Genomic DNA, 24,012 nt, shown 5'->3' with positions numbered 1-24,012 from the left:
TAAAAAAAATCAATGAATTTAAAAAAAAAAAAAAAAAAAGCTATTCTAAAAAAAGTGTTTTAAAAATCCTTTTTCTTAGATTTAAATTTAAAATGTTTTTCTACCTAAATCAAATCTAAATTTTCATTGCTATTAGGGAAAGAAGTGACACGAATACCAAACTCCACAAACAATATAAAAATCCTAGTCTTTAAGCAGTACACCACTACATACAAATAGTCAAATTAATTTGAATTCCATTTTGTTTAACTCCTGGCGAGGTCACAAAAGACATTCCTACAAAGCATCCCCGTTTCTAATTGATCAGTTTTCCCCAGCCACTCTTGCAAAGAGTCACAGCATGAAACTGACCAACACCAAAGATGTAACAGCTGGATTTATAATATGGCCAAGTTACTAGCAGTATTAAACTTAAGAAATTGTAAATTTTCATATTAATTTACAGGTCATAAATTTTCTCAACATAAGAATAATCTTATCTGAACAAGATACTCCCACACATGGGCCTAAATTTTAAGCATCTAATGTAGACAGGCAAGTTAGTAGCTCTCCAAACCTGTTTCCTCCTAGGACACAACTGTACTATCCTTGACCAGTTCCCTTGCAGTCAGTTATGCTATGACAGAGTGCTGATCTATGAATGTGAGGACACTTTCAGTTCTGACCCATAAAAAAAGCCCTGGCAATCCTCAGCTTTCTCTCCTCCCCTTTCTGCTAACAGGATACAGGGGACACAACAGGACTCTAACGATACGCCAAAGCTGTAAGATGGAAATCCCCTGATTTAGATCGAAGATCACCAGCAAAATACTTTTACTGAACTATTAGGTCAGAGAAAATAAAATTCTACTGGATTAAGTCACTGACATTTATAGACCATTTATTAGCTTAGTCTAACTAAAACATGTTAAGCACAGAATATATTTATTTGTTTTCTCTCTTACCATAGCCTGAAGATCTACTTGGGGATTCCAATCTGAGTCATACAAAATTACTACATCAGCAGTAGCAAGATTGATGCCAAGACCACCAGCACGTGTGCTTAACATGAAAACAAACTTTGTGCTGTTTGGCTCATTGTATGCATTGATGGACTCCTGTAAACATAAAATTTTTTTCAATGTCAGAAAAGTATTTTATCTGATAGTTTTTAAATCTCCCCTCCTCAGATGTTACTCACTTGTCTCTCATCATGGGGTGTCTGCCCATCCAATCTACAGTACTCATAATTTCTCCACATGCAGTAATCTTCCAAAATATCCAATACTCTTGTCATCTGACTAAAGATTAGGACTCGTGAACCTGTTGGCAAATTCAACAGCCCATTATCAGAAGCTTCAAAAGTAAAAAAATAAATATATTCAAAATTTAAGGTTATATATTCAAAACCAAGACTAACCAATTACCCCTTAGTTCCAGGTTACCTAGTTGGTTATAAGAAAACAAACTGTACAATATTTATGATACAAATCAGTCGCTCCTCACATGCTTCCCGTCATGGCACAAATAGGAAAGGGCAGAACTTATTTAACACACGAAGGGAAACAGAAAAGAGCATTTGCCTCTGGTCTGGGAGGTCTTGCCATTCCAAAGGCTGAGAGAATCATTATCTTTTTATCCCATTTACTTAAAAATAACCTTCTACCACAACAACTCTTTCCTGTGGATGGCCCCACATAACCCACAACACACACCCAATATACCCTGGTCTCGGTCCAATCCTGAAGACCCATTCCACATGGAAGGACCATAACTGTGCCTCACATCTACAAATGATCATCCTTCACTTATGCCATGACTCAAATTACTCCACTGCCTTCCATTTCTTCAGTCAGCTGCATAATGCCTTCAGCAGGATGAATGAAGACAAAGGGATCATTTTGAAAAATAATGAGTATGAAATTATCTTGTCTTAAAAGCTGAGGCCAGTAATCTGCTCTTGTCCCACCTTCCCATATCCTAACTGCAAACAGATGGTCAGCAGTCTCCTACCAAGTTCTTGCCACTCCTCCCCACATATTCAATTTCTTCAATTAGTTTTCAAGTATAGTATTTTAGAAAATACATTTCAAAAAAAAACACGGTATAAAAAGGGGAAAGAACAGTATTCCAATTCATTGACAACTCCTACAATGTTTTCAAAAGTCAATATCCTAGAGGAGATTTATCTACTGGTACAATTTTCATAGACCAAGATACACAAATGGAGAAATTTAAAACCTGACTGTATACTTCATATTACAGAACGAATAATTTGTGCATGAAATGCCTTGATATCTGGGATTTGGTTCAAAATAATCTGGGAGGAAAAAAGCAGGTAAACAGTATGGATGAAAACAAGTTTTGCCATGAGTTTATAATTGCTAAAGCTGGCCTCATACTGAATTCTCTCCATACTTCTGTGATTTAAGTATCTGTACACATACTTAATTTCATATAAAACCCCAGCACATTATAAATAAACTACCGTGAACACACCACCGTCTCTCAAAGGCTCTGGGAACTGCGTATGGGTAGAAAGAGCATCCTCGGCATTTTATAACAAGAAGTTGATGTTTCTGGGAAAGCATGTATAAAATGAAAACTCTTCCCCAAAATCCAGGGAGTGTGGCCGCCCTAACAACCAATCACTTTCTAAAAGTTGTAAGGCTTAAAATTGGGGGACAAGTGGAGCTCATATAATGGACAAAAGTTTTTAAATGTACCAGAGTAGTCATTTCATTGTGCAACACTCGCTCATTTTAACATCAGAATCTTAAAACAGCTTCTATCACTTCTCCATCTGATACCAGTAACATAGGTACCTTGTTCTTTTAATTTAGGGAGCAGTTTGTCTAACACCACCATTTTGCCACTGTTGGTAACTAGATGCATGTCCGTTGTATAAGGTGGACCAGGTTCAGCTCCATCAAAGAGATATGGATGATTACAGCACTTCCTCAACTGCATGAGAATGTTCAATAACCTCATTTTGTCCATCTTCCCTGCAGAGTTGAGTATATCTATATCCTTCATTAATATCCGAGTGTACCTATTGAAAAGAAAAACATTTTCAGAGGGCTCAAATGTTCCCAGACCAGTCCTTGCCACTTCACATACTTAATCCCCTTCCCCATCTCAACCCAAAAATACCTGTAAGAAACAACCCATCAATTTCTAAGGTGTGGTTGGGTGTCTATCACCTATAACCTCTTTCTTTTTTCTTCTGTTTTTCTTTCTTGCCCCCATGTTCTAACGTTCACATTTCATGCTTTGGGCCTTGAGGTTCCCCCAAATTAAATTAATCTCCTTGGGATAAATTGAAACAGAATGAAACAGTATGATACAACATTTATAAGTAATAAAGCAAAACTTAAACGTAAGTTCTAAACATAATTTTAATTTGTAGTCTTTTCCGACAGAAGAGTACCACTATTCCATTATTATTCAATGTAACTAGTGTAGCATCTGGGTAAGGACATTAAGATCTAAGGACAGAAAAAAATCATGAGAGTATAAGGCATGATGATGAAAATAAGATGAATACAATGAGATTTAAATATAAGTAAAAGCGCATAGGGTAGTGGGGCAGTTAAGCTAAGGCTGGATTATAAAAAGCCTTGAGTGTATACTAAGAAGTTAGATATTATCCTAAAAGAAAAAGCAATCTGTCTAAACACCAAAGTTTCAGGACCTAGAATCCTCTGAGCAAAATGACTTAAATAACCTAAGCCATTTATGCTTAACAATTCGAATTACAGGGCACAAGTCAGACCTTTCCATCACAATTCTAACTGATACTAAGTTCACCAATGTTTTATAACTAAAAAAGATTTCTCTCCTCAGCATTGACTCGTCTTAATTCTATATTTGAGAGCCATACAGGACAACCCTAACATCTTTCCTACCCTATAAAAACCTTTCAAAAGTTTTGAGGACATTTCGGATGGTCATCCCTTTCCCAGATACATGCCCATTTCTTTGCCGTATATCCTTCCTGTCCTCTGATCAACAACTCCAGCCCCTTGCAAATACTTATCAGTATTAAGTATGGAACTGAATATAATTGAGATGTTGTATAACCAGTAAAGAACAGGATAGCTACTTATTCCCCTCCTCTGAAAACTAGGTACCTTGTTCTTTCAATTTAGACTGAGTTCAATCCATCAAATGGAATTCCTTGAAAACACAAATTAGGCAAACAAAATATAAACCAAAGTTAGCAAAGAATCAAGAGTGATTTCAAAAATATCTCAGAACATACCATTCCCTTTGCATTTTGCTGAGCCCCACATAGATTTTTACTTCCTTCTTTGGAGGCAAGCTCTTTTCAACATCAGCCTTAATTCGACGAAGGAGGAATGGACGCAAAACCTTAAAAGAGCAAAAAGAAATGGAGGTGACCTTATCTGTAATAAAGCAGCATTTCAGGATCTCAAAATTGTCTATTAAATACATAGAAAAGAAATTTATCTGCCTGAGTATCAAATGGTTCTTAGACTTCTCCATTCCAAATGTGTAATTTATTATTACTGATTTTCTGAAGAGTAATATTAGGATGATTATTTATTCAATATATATAACTATATACTTGATATAGTTCATAAAATATTAAAATAGCACATTTTAAAGATGGTATTTTCAACATTCACAGCCTTTCAGGATTAAAACTAGTTACCTGAATGTAGACTAAGATTGCTTAGAAATGGCTAGGTCCACATTAAGATGTCTTCATGGTTATAGTCTTTAAATGTACTATCTTTTTCTTATGGAAATACACCAAACATAAAGTACACAAATCATGACTATACAGTTCAATACATTTTAATTAAGTAAACATACTCATGTAACCATCTCCTAAATAGAACATCCCATAAATCGTTCTGTAACCTTCTCAGTGACGATCCCCTTTTTTCTCCACACAGGTAAGCAATATTTGTATTTTGTAACATCATAAACTAATTTTGCCTGTTTTGAATGTTATATAGACTCATACAGTTTTTGGCCATTTATATCTGGTTTCTTTTACACAACATTGTATCTATAAAGCTAAAGATATCCTTTTATTTGTTCTATTTATACTAGCTTATAAAAATACAATCATCACAAACATATTAAACCCCAAGTTAGGTCATGAAAGACCTTGTATGTCATGCTTACATGCTTTATCTCGCTGGCCAGAGTATCATAATCTGGGGTCTATTAAGAGAAATTTCTATCTTCCTACCAACTTCTACTTGTGAATCTTCATAGGAAGGAACAAAGCCATATTTCACAGTAAAAACATATCAACTCTACTTACAATGCACTATTTGCAGCTGCTTTTATAGTTACTGGATTTAAGAACAACAGAGAGCTCTTTAGCCTTTCAGAATACCTGTTAGATTCTTCTATGGGATGTAAATGGAAATAAGCTTTAAAAACTTGTCTGTTTTAAGTCCTTATGTAACTCTTCTTTCCCCCACTGAACTTTTTTTTTTTTTTTAACCCTAAGGGATTACTTTTTCCCTTCAGTAAGTTAGGATTCCACCCCAGGTTCTAAGGCAAAACTGCCATACATTACCCACTCCCCCCATCAGAAAATCAAGCAGTTATGTGGGCAGGATTCAAACAGATCAAAGCCACTGTTTTTTGTAAACAGAAAAATAATCCACTAACTTAAAACTGTATAATTTTTTTCCCATTAGAAACATGCTCTTTAACCCTACTCCAAAATACTTACCATATGAAGCCTTTCAACTAGCTTTTGATCCCCAAGGCAATTGTTCGTATCAAACCAGGAATCAAAGTCCTAGATTAACAAAAAATATATTAAGATCAGAGATAATATTAGCTACAAATACCCTATTATGCTAGTTATATAGCATGTAACAATGATTTCTAAAATTAATGAAAGGCAAAAATCATTTAGTTCAATTCCTTATTTTTCACGTGTGCTGTCAGCAATTAATTTTAGAACTAGTTTGAGAATCATGTTACCTCCTAAACATTTTTCTCAAAAAAAGTCAAGGTGACAAGTTTCAGAGAGAAAAGAAAACAGTTGGAAATCAAGATTTATAGAATTAGAAAATCAATATTCTTAAAAAAAAATCCTTCAGTTTCAGAAAAGCTTAAACATTAAAATCACTTCAGTTTATTCTCGAAGATCACTCACACTACTCAAATACAAAGTTTCCAGAGCAATGTCATTTTTAATTAAACCTACTAAAAGTGAAATTGAGATTACCAGCATTTTACTGTATTTGGGTAGGATATGAACAAGGACAGTTTCCCTATCCTTACTTCTTTAGCGTATTAATTATATGCAGCCGACCCTTTAACAATGCAGAGGTTAGGAGCACCAACACTCCACGCAGCTGAAAATCCACCTATAATTTAGTCAGTCCTCCAACTGCAGATCACACAGTACTGTAGTATTTACTAATGAAAAAAAAAAATCTACATGTAAATGGACCTGTCTAGTTCAAACTTGTGTTGTTCAAGGGTCAACTGTATTTGCTTTGTTAGTAAACATAATCTTAGAATTCATGTGTTAATCAAAACAAAGCTTTAACAGTAAGTATTAAACAAATACAAGTGTCAATGTAAGAAATTATCTCAAAAAAAAAATACGTAAAAGCAGAAATAAAGTAGCTTGCAGACACTGATTAAATGTCTTTCAAGAACACAAATTTCTCTACTCTTAAAAATGATCCTTAACATAACATAACAAGGCAAAATTAACACCTTTTTGGAACTTACTGGAATATGCTCTTCAAAGCCACACACACACTACAACAATGGGAGCAAAGGTTCAAAAATGAACTCGAGTCCAACAAAAAACTGAAATTACAAACAGCACAGACTCTCAACATAATACATATTATATTCCTAAGTACAATCAATAGGTCAAATAGCTAATTAACCATTTCTATCACTGGAAATAATTTATCGAAGGTAAAGATTAGGTTCTATCTTTGCTGGACCATAAAAAAGAATGGCTAGACAGATTTCACCAAACTTGAAGGCCATCTTGGGGAGAGGCCATCCCTGGGGACCTAAAACACAGGCAACATGAAGTATACAAATTCACCTGGGGACTACCCTGATCACCACCTTAAGAACATAAGCAGTCCACCTAGAGCCACTGAAACAATGTCAGGCCAACATGACCATCAAAGAAGAATGGGAATCTATGACATTCTAGAGAGAACAAACCATGATTTATAAAATGAGATTAAAATTGAAAGGCACAAAAGTAAACTGTCAGAACGCATACTAAACCTGGTAGATTACACTAGGATAACTACCTGAAAGTGTGAAAAATAAATTATCATCTCAAGCAGTGCTTAAAGGCAGGCCAATTCTTTTTTTCTTCTCCTAGTTTCATTAAGATAAATTGTTGTACAGCACATACAAGTTTAAGGTGTACAGCACAATGATTTGACTTACACATCATGAAATGATTACCCAATGTTTAGTGAACACCCATCCTCTCACAGATACAAAATAAAAGAAATAAAAAATTTCCCTTGTAATGAACTCTTAGGATTTATTCTCTTAACTTTCATATATTACATACAGCAGTGTTAATTACATTTATCATGCTGTACATTACACCTCTAGTACTTATTTCTCTTATAACTGGAAGATAAGCAAGTACAATAAACTTTGTACATTTTGACTGCCTTCATCCAATACCCCTTCTCTCCACCCTCTGCCTCCGCCACAAATCTGACCTCTTTTTCTGAGTTCGTTTGTTTTTCTGAAGTAGGCCAATTCTATTACAAAAAATGTATAGTATTAAATAAACTATTATTATCTCAACCAGAAAATAATAAGAAATACTCACATCAGCTGAATTAAAAACATCTGGCAACAAAAAATTAAGGAGTGACCAAAGCTCATGCAAGTTGTTTTGAAGAGGTGTTCCAGTTAATAATAGCCTATTTGTAGTCTTGAATTCCCTCACTATTTCTGACAACTGAAAGAAACAAATTCATCATTAGAATGAATATTCTGCATATTGATCAAATTCTAAATGAAGGCACAAATGATTTTCACATCTAAATATCAAATTACCTTAGATTTTTCATTTTTGATCCTGTGAGCTTCATCTATAACTAAGTACCTCCAATTAAATTTTTTGAAAACAGATTTCTCTTTAATAAGCATTTCATAAGATGTTACACATACATCCCATTCTCCTGGTAGTAAAACGTCTCTGACAAAAGCAGCCTGTGTAGCAAGAGGGAAAAAAAATACATTTAAATACATTAAATTTTACTAATGACAAGGATATAATTCAATGTAAAAGGGATGAGAATATTAAAAAGAAATTGAGTTATAGCTATGGTATGCAAGCAGTGAGAACCAGCTCAAATTAACTTCAGTAATCGTATGTGTAAAAAGTAACTGGCAAAATTCAATAGACTAATTCTTAAATGTCTTCCTTCCTTGATTCCCCTAGGTGCTGAAATTCGTATGACACAGCTGTCTAGGCAAAGGATAGTTTTCTGACGTGAAGATATTACGGACTAAAGGCTAATTTGCAGTAAGCATTTCATTCCTTTCATGTTTACAGATCTAGTAAGACATTGCTATTATCTCATTTTACAGGTGAGGAAACTAAAGCAAAGACTAGTTTAAAAATTGAGTTTCGAAGCAAAAAAAAGCAATTTGGTAACTTAAAATACCCAAAGTATCTATAAAGGGAGAAAAGAAACCTAGAATCATCACTGATAGCTGAATGAAGGGAAAATGAAATTATGTACAGTCACATACTGTATGAGTACATTTAAAAATCTTTCAATACAGTACAAGTACATTTTAAAATCTAACTTTATATTCTTAAGTGTCATTGTTATTTCTGTATCTTCTAAAAAGAATGTGACAATTGACAATATTTTGACTGATTTCAAGAGGTATCATATCAACCCACCAAATTACTAATTATTTTTACTATTTACCATTACAAATTACTATTCTGTGACTACAACGATTATACACAACAATCTAAAAATCTGGCTTCTCAAACTTCCAACCACCTCACAAACTCAAAACTTCCCTTAAAGTAAGAAAATACTTCTAGAATGGGAACACAGCCTTTTATTTTATAACCATCCCCAAAAAGCAGGAAAAATGAACTATACTCTTACAGCTTTCTATAGTCTACAATTCCTTTTCCCCAGTATGAGTCTTAACCAACAAGTTAACATATTTGTGAAGACTGTTTATTACTGGACCCTTTCTCTTATCCCTCCTCTAGTTAACCCCACCCCCAAACCTAAAATCAAATTCTTTTAATACCAAAAATGTAATGAAATATGAGAAACTTACTCTTTGGTCTTTATCTCCTATTAAACAAACAGATCTAAGTGTTGGTACCCATCTCTTGAATTCACTCATCCAGTTGTGTAGGGTAGACTTAGGAACCAAAACCATATGAGGACCAGGAATGTTTCTATAGTGTTTCATGTACCCAAGAAGAGAAATTGTTTGAAGAGTCTTTCCCAGGCCCTAAAAGAATTAACCACAAAGCAATGAAAAACAAAAATAAAACAGACTTCTATATTTATACTTCCTGAATATACAGAAACATTTTAAAGAAAAGCTACGTGTATAGCTAACAAAATGGTGAGAACTTGCTACGAGTCAAGACTATGAGTGTTATGTCATTTAACTTTCATAAGATGTCTTTGAATGTTTTTTGAAGGAGGTACTACTACCATCTCTGTAAGGCCCAGATGTTTGAATTGACTTTTCCAAGGTCACCCAGCAGAGCTAGAATTGAAACCTATTTCTTTAGACTTCATACTTTCTCCAAGCAATTGTTTTAGCACTATAGTTACAGGGAAACTTAAAGTTATGTAGTGAAACTTATGTAGTGAATACTACATAACTAGTAAGTAGTAAACAAGATATAACGTTTTATGAGATAGAACTGTACAAGCTACCATCATGGAGAAAATATTTATTGATGACATTCAACTGACCCTACCTGTGTTTTACAGAAGTGGGGGGAGATGGCTAAATCATATTACAAAAGTCAACCAAAGGCAAGTTTCTCAAAATGTATCAACTTTTAATTTATTACACTTTCATAAATAATAATTAAGTACAGATCACGCTTAGGCAACTAAAGTGAGCTTACTCCAGTCTGACAGAAGATTAGTTTGCTAACAGTTTTAGAATATAATCAATAAAACTATATGTTATAAGCCTTAACCTTTATAAATCTCATGATATACAAGGTTTTAAATGACACAAAAAAATTTTTTTTTCTAAAAAGCTACCAAACACATACCATTTCATCTGCAAGGATACCATTGATGCCGTTCTCGTACAAAGAAATGAGCCAGTTTAATCCTCGGACCTGATAATCTCTCAGTTTACCCCATTTTACATCTAGGAACAAAAGAAAAATCAAGTGTACATTTTAAAGACAAGAAATACATGTGGGCAGCCCCATTCATTTGATTCTCAGAGGTTTAACTTAGCCTTACACACATATTCTAATTCTGACTTTACTTTCTATACTAGGTTTTAAGAATGGGAATTCTCCAAGTTCCAAGGCACTAGAGGTAGCTGCTATGGCCTAGTGGAGGAGGAGCAGATGGATATGGAAGACAACAGAGTACAGGAAACATGACTGTAGGCATCAGAGTACCCCACATCACTCATTTCCTGTTCCCCATTTATTGCTCCTAGAGACTCTTTGGCCTCTTTATTCCCTTTTTTAATGTTACTCCAAGTGTTTCTAGCCAAGCATCTTCAACTTCTCTGATGACCCAAACAGAGGTTCTCTGGGGAATGTTTTCCTCCTAATAAAGGGGAAACGAATTAAGAGATTGTTTTTCTTTTACCCTTCTACAAGTTACTTTACCAACAGGTCCTATAAAGAGAGACAATCTCTCTTTCAGGGCTTACTGTAGTATTCTCCATCCCAGAATAATTACTGAGTATATGGATCACAATAAACTCAACTTAAAAAAAAAGGACATTCTATATTCCATCCCCTTTTCAAAAACACTGCTTTGGGATGAAAAGCTAATCAATGCTGGGAAAACCAGTTACAGTGTAGGAATGTAAGAGGTAACCCAAAATAATTCAAATTTCCTTTCCTCCCCCTTATACCAGCTATCTGGCTCTGGCCTCTAGCTTCATGAAGAAATGGAAACTGGGTACTCTGCAGCCAAAAAAATCTGAAGGTACACACTTTAAACAGACTGCTGAATTTCTAACCAGATCCTGTCTTCTCTGAAGTAGTTTGCTAAGAGTTCAAGGTTTCAGTTAATTAAATAACAAATCCAAAATTATGTCCTATATTGACCATTGTGAATTTTTTTGCTCACAACCACTGTGCTCACAGAAACTTGTCATCAAGTGAAACAGAGAAAGGAGGTTGGAAAGAAAAAATGCTAGGCTTCAGTAAAGACAAATGTGCCACCAGACAATCAAGATTTTTTTGTAGGTAAAACTTAAACCTGGTTAAAATCAGGTTTTCTTTTGGAAAACCATTAATAACAAGTACATTTGGGGAAAAAATTTAAAACAAATACAAAATCAGGAGGTAAGTAAAGGAAAGTCTTCATGAAGTACCTTTTTTTACACAATAGTTTTCTTATCTGGGGCAAATATAAAGCAAAAGCCTAGTCTTGCATGTACATTTGGGCAACAATAAACACAATGGCATTTCACACTCCTTTGAAATATAGCACTACTATCATACTAATATACAATAATTTCCATCCAAAAAAATCTTGTTCATTTCACAATAAACTTCAAAAGACTATTAAAATTTCCCTTTATAAGCTAGCAGCCAAGACAAATCCAAAACAGTAACTAAAGGATGTCTCAAAAGGGGATTTTCAAAAAATCAAGTAATTAAATACATATAACGTACATGAGGGAGAGTCCTCAAATCGAGTGCAAACATTGGTTGCTTTGGAGCTTTCTGTTAATAATTCTTCATCCTCCTCTTGCTCTGTTCTTCGGTGTCGATAGCTGTCAAGTTTAAAATAAAATCAAGTGATTTGAGTTTTGCCTTTAATTTTAACTACCAGCTACTATTTCAATATTAATAGTCAAAAGGCTGACCAAGATGATTCAAGGATTTTTTTTTTAACAGGCACATAAATTAAGACTTAAAAAAAATAGTAGAAATTACTAGTAAAATTTAACCTGAAATGCTTTACATGGTTTTCTAAAATATACATATTTAAACAGAATAGGCCTCCTCTCTTGCTCCCTCGTCTTCGGAGATGGCCCACACTCTGTCTATGGAGTGTGTATCTACTTTTACTTTAACCTGAGCACTCAACCCCTACACCCTGGGGCCTTTCTCTTGCGTTCTGAAACAGCCTATGTACCTCTGTAAATAAATCTACCTTTACTTAAAACAAACAACAGTATCTTAGGTTAATCTGATAAACTTAAATGTGATAATTTTAATTTTAAGGAACTATGCAGTCAGAAAAACCTCATAATTTGCATTTTAAAGTTACTTTTTAAGTATTTTGGTTCCCACCTCAAAACAGTTTCAGAAATCACATTTTAAAAACTACAACTTTCATCAAAATCTCCAAAATATGCAGAAATAAGAGACTCAGGGCTTAAGTAATGACTCTTAACCAGAGATTCATCAGAATTACTCAAAGCTTCTTAAATACACATGCCGAAATTCTACATCCTAAGAGTCAGATACACCTGCTTAAAAACTAATTTTCTGAAGTTATATTGCCAGATTTCTTAATCTCTAAAGGACTCAAGTTAATAAAACTACCTACTCCCCAATTCTCGAGTTTCCAATTATACCTTCATACTTTCAACAAATATTTTCATTTAAATTACAAAACAGTAGATTATTCTACTCTTGTGACCTCTAAATCTAATTTATTACTTTATTTCTATGAAAACTACATGGTTGGTGGAAAGAGAGAACCAGCCTTCCCAGACAGAGAAACATTCCTCAGAAATGCAGGACAAGGCAATAAAAATGCAAAGATATTCTTGCCTGTTTTATGTGCTTCTAATGAGAATGTCTTAGTTTAAGTGTTATTTTTTGTGCTTCTCTGTCTTCCAACCCTGTGAAATTTTGTGCAAAGATCTACCCAACCCCAAGTTAGTCTCCATAAACTGAGAGAACTTTGTTGTTGTTTTTTTAAATAAAATCTTCACAATAGCAAGATAGCTGATTATTGTGGCTGTTAAAACTGAAGATAAAAGATGGAATATGCTTTATTACTTCAAAGGGAAGCATCACTCAATTTAACTAGATGAGGTAAAGGGAAAAGAGATCATCCACATCCTTATACCAAAGGACAGGGCAGTACAAACACCCTAATTACTTTGCTTAAGCTAACTTTCTATTTAAGATGGTCTGAAGGTTAGAGAAGAAATCTGTTAACCCAAGACTCCTTTTTTTCAATAACACCAGTAAGATCAAACTGAACAATTTTTTATGTATTTGCTACACAGTATCTTTATTTTATAGGATCTTAATAGAAGTGTTTCTTTTCATAACATTATATTGACTACCCCATAACAAAATCTATTATACTAGTTCGCATTTCTGGAGCATGAGACTGATGCTACTTAAATAGCTGCAAACTTCTCAAGTCAGAACAATTTAAATACATATGAAGTGCAAAGTTCTCTTATGAAAAGTTTCATACATATTAAAACAAAAGCACTTTGGTTACACACAATAAATAAGCAGTAAGATACATTAGTACAGTAGCATATTCCAAATAAAATTAAGGTAAAATGCTTTTTGATGACAATCCCTTAGAGACAGAGCTCATACCTCCATGTTTCTGTATATCATGTAGTAAATTTAACAGTGTTGATAACAGTTTGCAATTTCCTCTTTTAGAGAACCATGCATATTTTAATTACTGGTCACATTTCATTTTTCACTTTGGGAATTAGCCATTCCATGGAGCCAAGATTGCCCTAAATTTATTAATTATTGTTACCTAAACATCTTAGTTATACAACCAGCACAAATTCTAAAAAATAATTTATAAATTCAACATATAAGACTTTACACACTTTGAAACAACATATAATGATGGCATATAACCTGATACTTTGATATATATAAAGCCAACTAAGTATATAACAAAAAATTTAAACAAACAGCTGTGGTATAAATGATCGCAACATCCACACCAGTACAGACTTCAGATAAAAGCAATACCCTCAACGTGTGTATGTGGTTTAGGAGACTAGCTCCAAGTCAAATCTAAATTCAAACTCGGATTATTCTAACTCCTTCTAGGTGATGTTAAACAGGCCACCTAACCTCTGCAGTTGTTTCCACTCCAAGGAGTGGATAACATCTGAATTCCCTACTCAGTTCATATAAAATTAAAGCATTATGCATATTTTTATTTATTTATATATGTATGGTTACATTCTGCCAAGCCAACTGGGGCCAAATAACAGCACTAAAATAATTTTTTTTAATGAAGTGGTTTTATGCTTGTAATGAAGATTATCAAAAATAAATTTGGCTCAACTATTAAGTATTGACTATTACTCACTCGCCAACTGATAGTAAGTTCTGTTTCTCATCCTTTTTTATTCGTGGGCGCCCTGGTTTCATCTTCAAAGGTGAGGTTGGAGTCTTCTGAGCAGCAGGCTGAATGAAATGTGCAAACAACTCTGTCTGCTTTAATAAATACTCAAACCTATTTGCCCGGTCAGTTTGCTGCAAAAAATTTTAAAATACAGTTTATCAGAATAGTAATACAACTTGAGAAATCAAAGTTTCAACATGCCTCCATATAACAAACTCAACAATAAAAAGGAACTACTGATACTGATTGATAGATGAGTTTCAGAAGCACTACACTAAGTGAAAGAAGCCAAACTTAAAAGACTATATATACTACAGGATCTGACTGATATGAAATTCTAAGTAGTGATTTTTCAGAAAACGGATCTGAAGTGGCAAGGGGATGAGAGCAGGAGCAAAGGTTTGCGGATGACAGAACTGTTACATACTGACTGAAGATCGTTAAATGACTGTATATATCTACCAAAACTCATTGAATTACAAACTTAAAACTATCGTGTGTCAATTATACTTCAATTTGGTTGACGAAAAAATATCAAAAAAATCAAGACACTGAGCAATACAAGTGAATTTATTCAGAAGGGGGGAAATCCATTGGTCATTTATCAGTTGGGCTGTGTCAAATTTTAAAATGGTATCCCACTTGAAAAACATCTATTAAGTTCATGAAATAGTCATTTACCCAATGCAGGTCTTAATACCACTCTTACTTTCATATCTAACATTTGCTGCTTTGAATGAGTTTGGAAGAATTTAAACCAAAAACAATTTAAGATGCTTGAAATCAAGTTTTCATAAAAATAAACGAAAATGGATATCTAGAGCCTTTATGTAACAGACTTATGGACACACTAATAATAGTTTGGTTAAAAAAAGGAGAAACAAGACAAAAGCTCAATAAACAGAAACTAGTTACTCAACATTTCATTCCCTAAAAATGTTTAAAATGTCAGTTTTAGAATTAATTACAAAACATCTTATCTAGCAAAGTAAACACGTGGCAGTCAAAAATAATATTGCAAAAGCTATGTTTTTTAAAGAAAAATGTAATTTGTAAAAATCACACCATTGTAAAAACTGAAGCCCAATTTGCTATCAGGAAGGCACATGGTGACAGTGTTTCATTAGGTCACAAATGTAGCCCAATCCATACAATTAACAACAGGCTGTCAACATGCTTCTCCCTAGTAATGGTCCTACAGATGACAAGCTTCAGATCAGTTTTAAAATACTGAACCAAGATACATACATGTATATGTGTTTTGCAGTTTCCTTTCTTAACACATATATAATAAAAGAAAAGCCAAGAACGGGCAACAAGAAGATGTTGGGGCTTCAAAGGCTATTCCATTATTTGTAATTACATTTGGAATCAAGATAAATAAGCTCTGAAAATAAATTCAGATAGGTCAGAGTCTAGATATTTTAAAGTAAAAGTTTTTCTACAGTATTCAAATCACTGAATATGTATGTATTCTTCACATCTTTCAAAACATTTTCAAATCAATATTCTCTTCAATTCAACAAATATTTTTGTGTCTACCAGAAAAGGTTTCTTTATAAAGAAGACTTTGTTTCTTCATGAAGTTTTCATTACAGTCCAATACTGAAATTAAAGATAATAGGTAAATTATGTTAAAGTGTCAGAAGATGATAAATACTCATAAGCAAAATAAGGCAGAGTAAGAAAAAGATGGGAAGTGGGAGTAGCATTTAAATTTTAACTAGGACGATCAGGAAAATCCTAACAGAGGTGATGTTTCAAACTGAGAAGGGAGGGGTCCCCCCAATTCTTAGACCTTATCATACCTCTCTGATGCTCAAAACCCTTTAATGGCTCTAGATGTCTTAAAGTATTTTTTCAAAGTATGGTTCATGATCTCAGATCAAAAATATCCAAGATCTTTGTTATCTTCTACAAGGTAAAATTTGAGAATTTAAAGAACTAAGTATAAACTTCACTAGGGTTCAACAGAAGAGTCCATAATTTCCAAAATCCTCTCATTCATTCATGCAGTGATGGGGTTACAAACTAGCTGCAAAGAACCAAGGCATTCAGAACAACATTTAAAGAATAAGCTTTTAGAATTATAGCAAAGGGTAAGAGGGAGTAACAGGCAAAGACCTTTTAGCTTGAAAAAATGAGGTTAAAATAAAAAATGACTTAAAAGCTTAAAGACAAGAGGTGTAAGGAGAAAAACTGCTTCCTAAAAAGCAGAACACAATAAAGTAAGATCAGGAACCTGAAAGAAATCAAAATCAAATGGAAGATTAAAATCAACAGCTTTGGAAAAAGCTTTTCTCTGAGACATAAGGAGATGATCAGGAAAGCAGAAGCCATACGTGTTTGGAAATGTAGAGGAAATACATTGGTGATGGGCCTGCAATTCTTTGTGGAGGAAGACTGTAAATGAGGGTGTGGCAGAAAAGGAGTAGAATACTTAGAGCAGCAAAATTTTAGAATGGCTGAATGGAACTGTTGAGCAATAAATACTGAAAGCCCAAGAGAGTAAAAACCATACATGTATTCCTGTACCAATCAGCACTATTATTTCAGTTTTCTCAAGCAGTACTCAGCTTCTTGGGTTCAAGAACGAAGAGTACACATCAAGAATTACCTACAATTAGAAACTAGCAGATGATAAGGAGATTGCTTACAAGAAAACTGCTTATGTTGAAAAAGGAAATTAAAACTGAGAGTGAAAAACCTGTAGGAAGTGAGGAAAAAATTGCAATAAAGGGCACCTGAAAAAAATTGTAAAGAACTATTGAAAATCTCCATTATATAATCAGATTTGTGTCATAAATGTACTCTGCAATAACATGAAAAGATTTGGAAGACGAGATATAAGAAAGGAGCCAAATAAAGATGCCAACAAAATAATTCATGCAACAGAAGAATACTGAACTAGAGTGATGGAGAAAAGATAAGAGAAATATTTATGAGGTTAAATTTGCCAAGACTACTAATCCTATGAGGTACTGTCATATACAGTTTGGTATCTATTAAGAGAAACTTTTATTCATTGAGAGAACACTAAGTAGAAGTGTGGGGTAGAGATAGTGAATTCAGTTTTGGATATTCCTAAATAAGAGGTACCAAAGGGACTGAAATGTCCAAAAGCAAATGAAAACGGATGGAGGCACCTGGGCTACAGATAAATGTTCAGAAGTATTCAGTTTAAAGATGGCAGATGAAAACCAGTGACAAGGTCCAAAAACAAATGCTCAGAATGTAATGAAGAAGGACAAAGGAACAATCAAGCAGAAATGACATGGATATCATCAAGGGGAAAAGTCTCTTACGGCAAGTAAAAATTTTGTGGAGTGATCAATAATGTCAAACACAAGTGAGATCAAGGAGAATGAAACTAAAATAAAGTTAAAGAACTGGCACTTAGAATCACTAGTGCAGTGTAAATGACAGAATCTAAACTGTGATGGGTTTAAAGGAATGAATGGAAAAAGCAGAGCTGGAAAATACATCTTTTTATTTAAACAAATTTTGAGAGCAAAGAAAGGAGATAGGACAGTTACAGATACACACATATATAAAATGTAACAGAAATCATACAGAATATATCATTTATTTTACACACTGCTCTATGTATTTTGCACATTATATGTGTTTACATATATGCATGTGCACATGTAAAATACATATATTTTTAGGATTTTTGAATCTACTTAAGAGAATAAAAAATATTTACTGACACTGAAGAGAAAGCCAAAGAACAAAGGGAAAGTGAAACATGTGCCAGATATTGTTCTGGGTGCTAAAGACAGAAAGCTCAAGACACTGTTCCCACTATTAAGGAGCATACTGTGTTGTGCAGTGGTATTATTATTACATATGCTATTTTAACTTTTTAAGATTTCAAAACAAATGAGTTTAATCCATATAAAGCACAAAGAACAAGGGCCCAATACATAGTAAGCATTCACCGTTAGTATTATTGAATTAAAATTTAAAGCTCTTTGTAGATACTAGTTAACTCATTGTTAAAAAAAAGTTTTCTAAGAGGATATGAAATGTGAGCTGGGTCTTCAAGGATTTCAATATAACATTCATATTCTCTTCTGTAAGGATCTCACCCATATTATAAGCAGGATGTAGGCAAGGAGCATATATTATTCTCTATGTAACCAGTAGAGTAGAATGCTAGACAGACCAGAATAAACACATTTAGAATAATTACTTCTCTGGTCTTTAAATCATCTCAATGCTAAATCTTAAATTAAAGGGGGTTTTAACATAATCCGTATATTGACATTAATACATGAATTCATGTAGTATTTCCATATTTGCTTTACATAGTCAAATAAGTAAGATACAAAAGTCATAGTACCCCATGTTACACATATTTAAACTGGGTATCTGTGCCTTAATTTTGGTACACTTAAAAGGTTATTATAAGACTCTATTCATATACCTAGAACATACCATTTTTTCTTCATAGGTAGGATCTGGTTCTTGGATTTCTTTTTGCTTTCCAGGAGACGCATCATCAAATACTTCCTGGTAGGAGGGAAAAACCAAGGATTGTTCTTCAAGAATACTTGACACATCATTATTAGACTGATTTCTGTCAAAACACATTCTAAGTAATACACTTCTGTCTCAAATTTCCTAAATACTTAAATGGCTGTCATTTAACCTGATAGGAAACCTTGATGAAAAATACCAGATGATAATTTATTTAAGCCCAATATGTAAACTGTGTGGCTATTGCCAAGATTGAAACACAAGATTATTATCTACATCATCCTAGAACAAAATTACTTTCAGCAATTCGGTTTCTTTTCCTAATCAAAAATTATAAGCCAAATTAAATAGTATAAAATATGAAGAAAATACATTCCATTTTAATCATAAAATTGCAGTGTCTACTGCACTACTATACAAATGTACACCTGGAAAGTGGCCTTAGTCACCCTGATTCCCATCTTCTGGAATATTAAAAAATTCACCATGCAGCCTAAATTGAATGACCTTTAACTACAATCTAATTCTCTAGTTGGTAATAAATGTGTTATTCTTGCAAATTTATTCACCTTGACATTCAAAAATGCCACAAACAACAAAAAACAACTACATTGCAAAGTTCCACTCATCCATTAAAAGAACAATGTAAGAACTGTTGGTAAAAGTGTAATTTTCATCAATGATATTCAAATCTGTGCTTGGCAATATATACTACAATAAAGTTATCTGTGATTAAAAAGGTGGGGGGAAAGGGGCTGGTATAGCACATGAATTAAGAGGCCAAATGACCCAAATTCAAGTCTAACTTCACTGCTAAGACCTTTAGGCACCTGTGGAACTTAAAGCTCATCACAAAAATCTCAGGTCTCCACAAGTAAAAAAACGACAAAGCCATCTACCTAGCCTACTTTACAAAATGGTACTGGGATAGATACCATGAAAAATCAAATACATCTTTAAAAAGTAAGATGTGCTTTCCAACAGCAGTCATTATTTCTTTCATAGTTAAAAAAAAAAAAGGTTTGGATTTCAGGACTCTTGAAGTCCTATGATTACTGGTATATAGTGTACCTACCTATCAGTCTTGTCAATAGTGAGAGATGAGGATGAATGAAAGACAGGCCCCATCCACAATGTCAAAAAGATCACAGTAATAAACAAAAAATGAGATTGCTCCCCTGACCTATCAGCACCACAAGCAAAAAGGAAAAATTAACTTCATACATAGAAAAGCTAGCTAATATTTCTAGGAAAATGGGCTTTGTCAGAAAATAAAAGATTTTGGAAAAATCCACCTTAAATTCTACTTTCAAACAAGAAAAGGGCATTAAAATTTTTTTCAACTATGAAACAGACTGTCAGATATATTACATATGCGTGCTCAAATCTAGTTTTTAACCAGGGAACCTCAATGATTTCTGAATTCAGTTAAAAGAGAACAGACTAAAGTAAGGTACGTTTCTTTGAAAAGAACAAAGTCACACTATAATGTGAAGAAAAAAACCAAAATCTAGTCAGTGAAAAGATTGATAAAAAGTAAAAGTACCGATATTCCTCTACTGAGAAGGTAAAACTAACTCATTCGTCAATAAATGAAATTGTCAGACATCTTTTTTTAAGAATATGACAGGGCAAAATATGTGGGAAAAGGGTCAGCTTCAGAGCCAGACCTGGGTTCTATCACAGGTTCTGCTTACCAGAAGACTCAAGTTTCCTCATCTGGCAAAACAAAACAAAACAAAACACCACTAACTTCATTTGTTACTTGTTATAACCTGTACTATTCATAATTAAACTTTAATTCCACTTCAACTTGAAAATGGCACCTGAAAACCAAAATACTTAATTTAGACTTTAAATTATTCTGCTTTCTGGTATTTCTGTAACACCTCTAATGAAACTTTGGTTACTTCAAAATTTGAGTAACAGCCCCTTTTGAGAAGCTGAGGAAAACTACGGACAGAAATTTGCAGAGAATTGCGTATTAACATACAATTGCGTATTAACATACAATTGCTTTCAGCGTCAGATTTTCAAACCCACTTAAACCAGGAAGCAGGAATCCAAGTTAACATAGTAATGGAAAGAACCATTTAAAACCTTAAGGAAAAGAAAATAGGCAAAAGTAGATGTGAATCGGAAACAAATCTCTTCACTGAAAACGACAGAATATCAGATGTTTTATTCTATCAAAACCTACCCTCACCTGAAAGTTCTCACAAAAACTAGTAACATGTTACTTCACCCTAAGTTAGACCGTTGGTACCCAAATAAAACTATTATACGCCGAATGCTTCAACGGGAAACTGCGCTACCATTTCCTTACTGTGTTAATTCTGCATAAACGTTCATTTTTAGAGCAGTACTACCTTCACTCAGTCTATCCAAGGATGGAAAAATCCCAGAAATCTTTGGACTTCGACTATAAAATATCTTAAAACAGATCGAAGGCCAAGAATAAAATCTGGAAGGAGCAAGCAATCACTTTGTTCCCAGACATCGCAAAGCCTTCCTTGGAGCGCACCCAAGAGACCCGCCTGGCAGTTCCCCAATCTTTCCACCCTCGCAGGACTGTCACCACCCCCTGGCCGGCTAACCCCAGCCCAGCAGGCAAGCAGGCTCGGCAGCGAGCGGTACCAATTTTCAAAATAAGGCCAAGGCCCTCAAAGAGGAATTGAGCTGGTCTGAAAACCAACCAACCGTCCCTGACTCACTAATTCATTCATCCACCCATCCGTGGTCCCCCCCTACCCCCCGCCCCCAATTAGATGGTGGTTCAAGACAGCTGCTGCTGCCTTGGTCGCTTCCCTCCCCGTGGAACAGTGCCTGGGAGGAGCCTCCTCTCCCTTCACAGGAGCAGCTGCGCCCTGCTTATCCCCACGGCGCCCCGGGCCATCCAGCTCTCGGCATTGTTTCTGCCCAGAACAGATACCGCCCCGCAAGGACCGGGATGAAGAAAAGGAGGCCCAAGTACTCGGATGCGCTGCTTTTAAATGCCTTCCCTACCCCGCCGGTCTACCCTCGCTTCCTAGGGGGACATCTCCCTCGCCCTTCCCCCAAGTTGAGTGGAAACTAAAAGCCAGATTCAGAGATGGGCGAGAGAATGATGGGAGCCTAGCTAGGGAAAAAAGGGGGGGGGGGGTACACGTCTCTCGGCCTAAGTAATCAAGAACGTATGTCTAATAAGAGCGTTCGAGGATCTGGCAAGGTTCGCTGAAGAGACAAACATGTAAGTGGGAAGTGCCAGAGATCCAACTGAATCCACCTGGATAGGTGAAGCACAAGGGCGCGGGGCTGAGAGCATCATTTCGGATCCCGAGGGTCTGAGGCCGAGCTTTGGTGCAGAGGGGTGAAGTTCGGCTCTGCGTCTGTTCACGACCATAGGGGCCAGGGAACCAGTTCCTCCTCCCCATCCCGCCCTCTCCCCACGCCACAAGCCGCCCTCACCTCCATCTCGGAGTCCGCGGGGCCGGCGCCGGCCGCAGAGGGAGCCGCCTGGGCCGCGACGCCCTCGGCGCTGCCTTTGTTGCTGTTGCTGCTCCCGCTGCAGGCGGCCGAGGCAGCGGGCTTGGAAGGCGCGCTCTCAGGAGGCGGGGGTGGCGGAGGGTCGGCGGCGGACGACATGATGTTCCGTCTGCGTCACCCGCTGCTGCCAGAGGCCGGGCCGGCAGGGGTGAGGAGGAAGCCTAGGCCTGGGTGGCTACGTCGCAATGAGCAGATGGAGGAGCGAGAGGACCACCCGAATGCCCCCTGCGCCGCCGCTCGGCGACGAGCCGGAGCCAGGCCCAGCAGCCTCCCCCTCTCGTCCTCGGCCCCCTCTTCCACCGGGCTCCGGGTTCGACCAGCGCTTTACCTCACGGCGGGAATCACGTCGACGAGAGTGGGCGGGGCCACCCGGGTCACAGAGGTCAGGGAAGGCGGGCTGATTTACAGGAGGGCGGAGGGTTAGGGGGAAACGAAAGGAAAGCGAAGAAGGGGCCGAGTCTGGGAACTGGCTTCGCGGCCTCGCCTTCTTCCTCTGGCAGATATCATCTATCTCGCCCGCATCCAGGTCTACTACCTACGCCACCGACTTTCAACACTCGCGAGATTGATAGTTGGCCAAATGACTGGGTACCAAGTGCGCATGCGCATTCCCCTCTCACTGCCCTTGGCCACGCCCCCTCCGAGGTCCCCAGCGGGCTTTAGGGGGAGGAGTGGGCGGGGCCTCGAGGGAGAACTCTTAGACGTAGGCTTGTGCGTCGGCTCCCGGGCGTGATGCGAGAGCCGTGCTCCAGGCGTTCTTAACGGCTTGCAGTCCTCGACCGCCGCGTCTTATTGGCATGGCAGCGATCGGCGGCGTTCCTTAGAAACTTGCCCGGGTTTTGCGCCGCCTACTGCAGCATGGAGGCCTGTGCAGGCCTTAACACTTTTACCGCCTCCGCTGATAGGCGTGACGCCACGGTGTTGACGTCTCCCTGTTTTGTTGTCTAAGGAAAAGTGCCCGTTAGTGTGATTTTTTTTTGTCAACATCGCATGTTAGTTACATCAATCATTTCTAAATGTTTTCTCTTCGGTTCAGAATTACATGATATTTCCTCTGAATTTACATGCTGAAAGTAAGCAAACAGTTCCCAACACCGTGTAAGTGAGAAACATGAGCAATTAATAGATAAGAAAGAGAGGCGATGTGTTATCTTTTCCTCAACCACCAAATAAATAAATTTAAAATTGTACATTATTCTTTTATCGGTAAGAAATGTTACAGGTAATCACTACTGGTTTGTACACTTCCTTACGCTCTCTTCAACACAGCCTGAGGGTCTCGTGCATCATCTACTACTGAGTTTAAGCACATTGTGTTCTATTCGATATCAAATCTGCCTACCGCAGTAAATTGCTATCTGCCCTGCACAGGCTTTTATTCATATTTGTATCCCCATGTCCAGCTTTCTATCAATATGTACTGAATAAAGGCGACACTTCGCAAGAGTTAAGGTTTGTG

At 36.1% G+C, this 24,012-nt stretch overlaps 1 protein-coding gene across 1 annotated transcript in view; it reads right to left on the bottom strand.

The window, feature by feature from the left end:
* SMARCA5 (SWI/SNF related, matrix associated, actin dependent regulator of chromatin, subfamily a, member 5) overlaps positions 1-23,104 on the bottom strand; it is a 33,986-nt gene extending 10,882 nt beyond the window's left edge. The window contains exons 1-13 of the mRNA XM_006187213.2: positions 22,476-23,104; positions 18,987-19,061; positions 14,508-14,674; positions 11,864-11,964; positions 10,265-10,365; positions 9,298-9,477; positions 8,041-8,196; positions 7,811-7,942; positions 5,702-5,770; positions 4,244-4,353; positions 2,805-3,031; positions 1,181-1,302; positions 945-1,097 (exon numbers count right to left, since the gene is read on the bottom strand). Of these exons, the coding sequence (XP_006187275.2) occupies positions 945-1,097; positions 1,181-1,302; positions 2,805-3,031; positions 4,244-4,353; positions 5,702-5,770; positions 7,811-7,942; positions 8,041-8,196; positions 9,298-9,477; positions 10,265-10,365; positions 11,864-11,964; positions 14,508-14,674; positions 18,987-19,061; positions 22,476-22,652 (1,770 nt within the window). The 5' untranslated portion in view covers positions 22,653-23,104. The remainder of the gene's footprint in view (positions 1-944; positions 1,098-1,180; positions 1,303-2,804; positions 3,032-4,243; positions 4,354-5,701; positions 5,771-7,810; positions 7,943-8,040; positions 8,197-9,297; positions 9,478-10,264; positions 10,366-11,863; positions 11,965-14,507; positions 14,675-18,986; positions 19,062-22,475) is intronic.
* Positions 23,105-24,012: the final 908 nt, after the last annotated feature.

Source organism: Camelus ferus, chromosome 2 (assembly GCF_009834535.1).
Source record: "Camelus ferus isolate YT-003-E chromosome 2, BCGSAC_Cfer_1.0, whole genome shotgun sequence".
NCBI lineage: Eukaryota > Metazoa > Chordata > Mammalia > Artiodactyla > Camelidae > Camelus > Camelus ferus.
The sequence above is the reverse complement of the archived record's forward strand: the minus strand, read 5'-3'. Positions and strand labels throughout refer to the sequence as shown.